Source organism: Camarhynchus parvulus, chromosome 3 (genome assembly GCF_901933205.1).
Source record: "Camarhynchus parvulus chromosome 3, STF_HiC, whole genome shotgun sequence".
NCBI lineage: Eukaryota > Metazoa > Chordata > Aves > Passeriformes > Thraupidae > Camarhynchus > Camarhynchus parvulus.
The window spans coordinates 43,210,162-43,219,193 of NC_044573.1; the positions used below are offsets into that span (position 1 = coordinate 43,210,162).

A 9,032-nucleotide genomic window follows, 5' to 3' on the forward strand; every position below is an offset into this window, starting at 1 on the left:
ATCAGAAAATCTCTTACATTAGGAAGGTCAGGAAGCTTCATACAGCTCATTCCTCTAATAGAGCCTTTCCTTGCAGAACCAGAGACATGGCCCACCAGAGCAGAGAAAATAAAGGCTAGAGCCTAGCTGTGTTCCCTTTCCCATGACACTGCCACTCTTTCTGGGGATGGGAGTCTCAGGGCTGCTCCACCACAGCCCGTGCACAGAGGCTGGTGGTGGCAATGCCAGCAGGGTGTTACCCTGCAGTGTGCTCTGCATGCCAGGACAGATGAAGCTCTGCAGCTTGTTGTGCAACTCATGCTGCTGCCACTGCTGCTGCCACCCTGCTCTTGCTTTCCAGAGTCTGGCTCGGTTCCCATGAGCTGTGTGTGCCAAAGGGGCAGGCAGATCTGCAGGCAGACATCTCACCATGTGCAGCAGAGCCCATCTGGGGCAGGAGGATAGGTTGAGGTGGCCCTGGTGGGGGCAACACAACACCTGTCCTCAGGTGGCACATGAGGAGTAAATGGCTTTTGGGACATTTTGCTCTATATTGCAGAGCAGCAACCCAGCTGCACTGGCCAGTGATGGGATGGGGGAGTGGGCAGGGCCCTGCTAGCACGGCAGCCCTGCAGCCCTGCCTGCTCTGTGTAGGCAAAGGAGAGAACTGACACTGGTGAGGGGGACTGCCAGTGCTGCACAAACCACTCAGTCACAGTCCGTTGGCTGTCCTGGTCTGCAGCCAGCAGCAGAGGAAAACTGTTCCCAGACCATGGTATCCAACAGAATCTCTGCAGCTCTGGGGTGAAAACCAATGCAGGCTCCAGATAAGACCTATCCACAGGCAGTCCCCAGCCACAGATGGGCTGCTCACAGCCTTCATTTCTACTGGGTGGTTTTGGTTTTTTTCCTTTTCCCACTAACAAACCAAAGCTTTTAAATCCCTCCCTGCAGTCTCATTGCCCAGGCTGCATCTGCACTCTGGGCTGTGGGGCTGCTGCCCTGCTATCTGCCTCCTGGAGATGAGTTCCCAGGGAGAAGGTGGAAGGACAGCCAGTGAGCATGGACTGTGCTTGTCCAAAGGCCAGGACCAGTGATGTCTCTTACAGGGAGATTCTTCATCTAGACTGCTTCACCTCCTCCCCCTGCCCCGCTCCACAGTCTTCTTAATGTCAAGTTTTCTGGAGGTGAAAGAGTGAAGGGTCTAAGCTAGGGCTGAAGGGTCTAAGTTAGGGTTAGTGGCCTTTCCTTTCAGGACAGGCACAGACAAAGGTGCTGAATGTCCTTTCTGCATGGACTCAGTTGGCAGCTGCCCCTGCCTGTGTTCCAGGGGTGCCAGGAGGGTGAAGGCTGGGCCACACAAGCTGCTCACCACAGTTCCACAAGCAGCCATCCCAAGTGTCTGGCAAGCATCCCTGCACAGGTGCCAGAACAGAACACCAGCCTTCCAGGGATGGTGGTGCAAGAAAGTTAAACCCATGTCTTTTCTTCTTTTAGGTTTTATTCAAACTTCTTTTGGGCAGTGCTAAATTTGGAGAAGCTGCCTTATTCCTGTCTGTGTTAGCTGTCTTCAACGTCCTCTTTGTTACCTGTATTCCTGTCATCCTTTATTTTACCAAAGTGGAGTACTGGAGCTCTTTTGACATCATTCCTTGGGGGAACCTCTGCGGATTTTCAATTCTCTTATTGAGTGAGTAGATGGGGCAGCTCTCACACTGCTGGGGGTGGACGAGGGTGCCAGAAGCTGGCCACTGGTGGAAACTGCAAACCTTTCCTGTACGGGAGCTGTTTTCCCTTCTCAACTTAATAATTAACTTGAGATATTAGGAGAGGGTCCATTCCTAGGGCCAATGTAGACCTCAATTCTGCTGTTATTATCACACCAAAACACAGTGGGTCTCTTTAGAAGGGACTGTGGAACTAAACTGTAAAGCTTGTCCTAACTCCTACTCATGAACTCTGTGTGACAGAGACAGGTAACACTTGCCCAGGCTGTGATGGAAGCAGCCCTGCTGGGGGGGCATTATCTGGGGCTCATCAGCATCCCCACAGCAAGGAGCTTAGGCCAGGCCTGTCAAGGCCAGACTCCAATGCCTCTGCTGCCTGCAGTAGTAGCTAATTGCTACTCCTAAAGAGGACTAATTGCTACTCCTAAAGAGGAGGAAACTTTTGAAAATGTAGTGTTGCACAGCAACGGAAATTTTGATATGTGGCAATCCTCTCTTCTGCTGCCACTTCTGTGTCACCAAAGGAGCCCAGAGGGGAGGGATGCCAATCTAAGTTTTAAAGGTTACCAGAAACATGATGTTGTCCATTGTTAAATTAGATGTGTTGACTTACTGCCACAGTTGGTCCCTACACTGGGAATGATGGAATCCCCTCTCCTGAAACATTAATTTCCACTGGAAATAGCTCTTCTCTACCCCTGTCTTGAGTCCCAGCTCCTTTTACCCTGAACAATCAGAACTCCAGAAGTACCTCCAGGTTATTTATCAGTGGACTCAGAGGAAGTTGTCTGTAAGAAAGTGGTGCAGAACTTGGCAAGCAATCCCTGGCATGTGCAATACATGGGTACTACTGGAAGACAGTCAAAGCTCCGGCTCCCAACAAGCTCAGTATTGGCAAGGCTTTCGTGACTCTGCTAAAGATGATCACCTTAAAACAAGGGTGAATTTGATCCAAAGCAATTATTAATTTGTCATGAAACACCCCACAAACTGTGTATGGTATTACAATGGAGTGATATTATAATCATTCCGTAGTAATGATAGTATAATTTCATTGTATGAAATTATATTTAGCAAGTTCCTGCCTGGAAGAGGGTTAGATTTACAGCATCTTCCACCTGCAACTGGAGGCAGCTTTTCTACAGAAAAGCACCCAGACAGAAGCTCCTGTTCAGCTGAAATCTCCCAGATGAAGAGTGTTAAGTCTTTCAGCAGGGCCAAGGGGATCACTGGATCAGTATGAAGAGTGGGAATTACTGCACATGATGCTGAGAGACTGTACCCAAAACCCACCCTGATCCTGCCATTGGAATCCAGAGGGATGCAGAGCTCCCCAGAAACAGCAATGTCTCAGGCAGGTGGCCATGCAGCAGACAGAGCTTTGTCCTCTTCAGGAAAAACAACAGAAGCTGATGTACCCTTTATTTGAACAACAAATAGAGTAATAAAGGATAAGTGTTTCTAGCGACATTCCATCTGCCTACTTTCATTGTACTAAAAGACATTTTTCTTTCCTTCACCAGCATTCAATATTCTACTAAATTTTGGGATTGCTATTACCTACCCCACCTTGATTTCTCTTGGAATTGTACTGAGTGTCCCGGTGAATGCAGGTAAGATTTTCTGTCTTTCGCATCTTAATTAATACATTAAATCTGTGGCCTTTCAAATACACAGCAAGGATGAAAGAAAATAGATTTATTAAACATGTTTTGCACCTTCTCTCGAAGGCTTACAGAGATGACACTGATTAAAAATTTATTCTTTATGCGTTAAATATGTGCTGTGTAATATTACATGAATATTCATAATCCCTAAAATTGGTTTTTAAATTACTGTCCGAAGAAGCCTGCATACTGAAAAACAAAGTAGATTTGAAGACAGTCATCTCTGGGCTGGAATAAAGACCCCTGGATAAAGCAGAAATCAGTTCTTAATGATGTCTTCAAGGCAGGATTAACACTAAATTCAAACAAATATAATTGCTTATATTTTAGAGCAGATATGTAATAGTAACTCTGCTTGCCTTGGTAAATAACACTGTGGGTGTTTACCAAGAACACTGGACAGTTCAATTTTGGACATGGCCTGGTACATTTCTCTGACAGCTTTTCTGAAATTTAGTGAAAGCCAAGAGACTGCAGAGTCTGAGAGGGCTGGGCAGGGAAGTGCAGACACAATCCCAACCTAAAGCAGCTCCTAAAACCCAGCACACTCAGCTGGTGCCACCATGCAGGTGGCAGCTCCCAGCTTCATGCTAAGTGCACACAGAGCTGGAAACTGCTCTGGCAGATTCGGCTACCCAAAGGTGTGATCTCTCCAGAGTGTGTGGATGGCTCAGCTTGGGCAGGGTCTCTTCACAGGGCACTCAGGGTGACAAGAAAAATTTGCAACTAGGAGCTGCTGTGCAGGGAAGCCTCTTTCTCTGCATCCCTGCACCTCAGCCTCAGCAGGAGTTCCTGCAATGTTGGTGGACGTACCCTGCTGTGTGCTCAACCAGCAGGAAAGAGTGCCCTTGCCATCACTGCCTCCATGGCCATGTTCTCCTGCCACAGCCAGCCCTCCGAGCTGGGGAGGTGAGGGGGAGGGAAGGGGATGCTGTCCTAATGCCTTTTCCCATGTAATAACACCCGTTCAATGTGCCACACAGTTGTTGATCACTACACCAGTGAAATTGTCTTCAATAGTGTCCGAGTCATCGCCATCATCATCATTGGCCTGGGCTTCCTCCTGCTGCTCTTGCCAGAGGAATGGGATGTCTGGGTAATAAAGCTCCTCACACGTCTCAAAGTCCGGAAGAAGGAAGAAATTCCCGAAGGGAATGGAGACATTGCTTCAGGACTGCCTAATAAAAGCCGGAGAACTCGCCCTTCCATGTCATCCTTTGCTCATTAAATGCTCTTTTTACCAAAACTTTGTGGTTAACGTTATATATGATGATGCAAAGGTCTTTTCTTGGGAAGAAGCACACCTGTCCAACACGGTGTACATACCTGTACAGTTTTGATATGATCACCATCTAAAGCATCAAGTCTTGGCATGTCCAGTTTGCTTGTACTTTTTTCACATCTGACCTTTCACTTAAGTAGTACACTGAAAAAAACTGCAAACCAAGAACCTCTCTTCTCTTTTTAAATGAATGTAATATATAGTCAAAATATATTTGCATAGGTTATTTTAAAGAATGACTTTCATGAAAAGCAGGGCAGACATTTTGAACATTAGGTACTGAATGATGCATTGCACACTGTGATTTAAAAGAAACAAATGCTATGCTACATCACATGTTTATTTTTGACCAGAGCTGTACTTTGAAAGTTTTCAAGGAGCAAAAAAAAAAAGGGAATCTTTTTGGGGACAGGAAGAGGGGGGGAAGAGCAGAAGGAAGATTTAGAAATCACTCTATGTAGATGAGCGCATGTTGCGCTGCAAACAGGGAAAATCCAAGCGCAAAAAATGCTTGCACTAGAGCATAGAGAGAAAGCAGTCTAGAGCCCAAATCTCCTTATTCTGCAAATGACTGTAGTCCACGTTTAAAATCATGCAAGAGAAATCCAGTGCCTTCTACAGAACTCTTGTCTTTATCCACGCAGAACCAGGTCCTGCTGCGAGGCACTTGCAAAGGCAGGGCTCAGGTTTGTGGCCCCGAAGGACCCCAAATTCCCACCGCCACCAGGACGTGCCTCCCACGCACACCGTGGCTCCTGTGGGAACATGGGGCCCAGGGCACTGCAAGGTCGAGCGCAGGAGACCTGGTTCTCTTCTCACTTCACAGGTTTTACCCCTGTGCGGAGCTGCGCTTGATCAATGCCAATGTGGGGAAGGGGAAATCTCGGTCACGTGTGGGACATCCGACGGAAAATGATCCAAGGGGCTGGCAAGAGCGTGGTTGCTGATGTACAGTCTGAGAGCATGGACTAAGGGGGTGAATCGCCAGTTGCTTTTACTCCATAACTGTGAGTGTTAAGAGTTAAAAATGTAAGATATTTACATCAAATGTAACACTTTTTATGAAACTTGTAAGCACCAGGATGTTTACTTACGCGATTTTGGTTCGCCATTAAATTTCTATCTGTGATAGATCACATGCTATGTAAAAAGGGGGGGGAAAGGTTATAGTTTACTATTTTTGAAGTTTACATTGTTGCATACAAAATTAAAAGTGTTCTTTTGAACTGCTGCCATAGCCTAAGGTCCCTGCTGCCACTGAGGTCCTCTTTGTCTCAGGCAGGGGTGGCATCCACTTCAAAACATTTTAGCAAATCAACTTCAGATTCCATTATCTGTTTGGCAAAGCTAAATAATAAAAGATTTTAAACTCAGCCTCAGTCAATGCTATCCTTTTCCTTCTCTTGACTGAACCTTTGTTGCAGTTCTCCTGTGGGTGGTATTTGGCCAAAGTGATCAGAAGGGAGAGACAATCATCAAAGCAACCCAGGCTGCATCTCACGGCACTGCCAGCCCATCTGCCCAAGACAGCAAAGCCTGCTCTACACTACCTGGACAAAGCCATATAGGGAGATATTGTTGGGCATCAGTCAGGAAAGAGACATCCAGCAGAAGTAGACCAAAGGAAAAATTGACCTTTGAAAGCACCACTGAGCAGCCACATGTGCATATGCTAACAGGTGCTTAGGGCAGTGTGTGGGACATGAATTTGTACATTAATAACCAGGCCCTAGTCCAGGCTGTATGCTTGTCTCCATCATTTTGCTTGATGACCAGACATTAAAGACTTGCTAGCAGAGATTACACCCCTGAATTTTTGTATTTATTTCTTTGGAAAGAGGAGAGTAAAGGCACAAGACAGGAGCACAGGTACAACTCCAATAACTGCACTGAAGGGCACATATAGAGACAACTTCAGAACTCCCAGATTTAAGTTTATTCTATCTTCAGACAAATCATTTTGTCATCCTTGGGATGTCATTCTCCTCAGGCCTCCTCTCTGAGCAAGGCCAGAGAAGAATATATAAACAGTCCTTCTATTTTCCATAGACCTAGAAAGTGGCATGTACTGTGATCTCCACACTTCATTTTGTTGTATGTTTGATGCAGTCTGTAAGCATTCAAAAGGCTCCAAATACCCTTTTAAAAATTGCAGCTAATGTGTGTTTTTAAACAAAAGGGAAGCAGGTTTTTTAGCATTCAGTATGGATTGTCGGGGAATTTATGCACCAGAATAGATAGCAGCATGGGTAAAACTCTGATTTACTAAGTCATTGCTTCTGTTGGCTCATCCTTCCTGAGAACAGGCTAAACACAGGCAAGGGCTGGGACTTCAAACAACTCTCCTCTGAGTGGGGACTGTGCAAACTAGATTTCCCCATGTGAAGCAATTCTGAGCTAGCCATGTTAACCAGATGAAAGGAGCTACATTTCTTCAGGTAACACCTTGCCCTAAGCATAAACACCTGACTTGACAGTAAGCTACTGGGTAGAAAAACCTTCCAGACAGTGAAGTCCAGGATGTGATTAGGAGAACAAAAATGCAGCATGTCCATATGGTATGTGTGCACATCTCTAAGTGCCAAACATCGCAGGTCTGAAGCTGAGAAATGAAAAAAACTGGAGTTGTTGGCTTTCACCAGAAGGACAAGCCAAAGCAAGCCCCTCTGAGAAGGCATTAGATGTAACTGGGCCACCCTTCAGGCGAAGGCAAGATTGAACCCCTGATCTCAGACTGTGAAAGGATGGAGGACAAATTCAGTGCCTTGGAGAGGAGGGCTGAGCTGTGGCAGCCTCTCCTGCCTGCCCTCAGAGGCCAAAGCACTGTGTGCAATCTCTGCAGCAGCCTGTGAGTCAGACCCCACACTGCCCTGCCGGGCTGTACCTGCTCTGCAGCACAGAGCTGGAATTCCACACAAGCCTGGAATTAGCACTTTTAGCCCACCTTGGCCACCTTGAACCTCCTCCTTAGGCAGAAGTGCAGGTCCCTCCAGCATGAGGCTTCTTCAGGTGTCTCTTCAGCTGGGCTCCTGCATCCTCATTGTGCATCTCCTGCCCCAACAGAGCACTGCCAGCCACAAGTGTGCCCCCTTGTTCAAGGGCTGACCTGGACTGGCAACTGCCTGGCCCAGCTTAGCCCTCAAAGGGTCCAGTAACAAGTGTCCAGTGGGCTTGTTATAACAGCATATTGAGAAAAAAAATCTCAGAAAAGCAAATAGCATCAGCAGACCTCACTGCAGCTGCTGGCTTTCAGTGCTGCAGAATACAGCAGTGAGAAGGCACAGCAGTCCCCCTCCTGCCTTCTGTGCCTTTGTCCTTGTCCTGTTGTCTCCTGCTGCTACCTTCATAATAATTTTTTATTGCAACTCTCCACAGAAACTGCATGAGCCTTTTATCAGCACATGGGTCAGAGATGGGCTCATTTTAAAAAGCTTTTCCTGATCTTCTCTCCAGAATGGCTGTGTTTATATCAGTAGTCTTCAGAAAACAGCCACGAAGGGCAGAAATCCAACCACAGTAATCAACAGATGAACAAAAGACACTGAAACCAGGATGTGGCTTAATTTCTTTGGGAGCTGAGGCTAGACTAGCAGGAGCTGTAGATCACCAAGTTCTGGGGCTTAACTGATGTTTCCTGTAAGCTCAGGAACAAATTTCCCTTCTGAACTGTGAGCTCAGGAACAAATCTCTCACCCCCAGCTCTCCAGAGCAGTCGAAAACAAAAGCAGTGCAATATTGAGCTGGTCAGAGTTACTAAAGATAATGTATCTTCAACTTACAGAGAGGGCAACATGACCAGGCTGACACCATTTCTGGTCAAAAACCTGCCTGTTATGGTGTCTGCAGGCCCAAAAACAAACAGAGAAGTGAAGGTTTCCCTGTGCAGTGAGTGAACATGAAAGCCTAGATGGATATGCATAGCTCTGGATCATATTCCAAATAGACTCACAAATGGGCACAGCTGAAACACATGGAAACACCCCCCCTTCACTGAAAAGGATGTGCATTCTCCAGCCCTTTAGAAGCCCTAGGAACAGCACCAGCCACCTTGCCTTGGCTGTGTGGGCTCAGGCAGCAGCCTGGAACTGGGAATTTCTTCAAGGAAGGGGGAAAGAAAAGCAGCCAGAAACAATGCAGCTCATGTGAAGCAGAAGCACAGGAGAGCTGATGATAGAGTCAGAAATAAATGCCTCTGGTGAAACACATTCCAGGGCCAGATGCCCACCTGCCCATTGCAATGACTCCAGTTTGAAGACATGGAGTCTGCACATGCTGTAAAGCCATAAATACAGCGAGTTTGGCTCCAGGCCTCCTGCTTGCACTGCAGAAAGGATGGAGCCTTCAAGGCCTCCAAACCTGAGCTACTCTTGGTGAAGG

General features: G+C 46.8%; 1 protein-coding gene across 2 annotated transcripts in view; it reads left to right on the top strand.

The window, feature by feature from the left end:
* Window positions 1–4,909, top strand: part of SLC35F3 (solute carrier family 35 member F3) — a 162,370-nt gene extending 157,461 nt beyond the window's left edge. For both annotated transcript variants that reach the window (XM_030946381.1, XM_030946382.1), the window contains 3 exons: window positions 1,477–1,669; window positions 3,230–3,319; window positions 4,357–4,909. In XM_030946381.1, coding sequence (XP_030802241.1) covers window positions 1,477–1,669; window positions 3,230–3,319; window positions 4,357–4,601 — 528 coding nt within the window. In that variant the 3' untranslated portion in view covers window positions 4,602–4,909. The remainder of the gene's footprint in view (window positions 1–1,476; window positions 1,670–3,229; window positions 3,320–4,356) is intronic.
* Window positions 4,910–9,032: the final 4,123 nt, after the last annotated feature.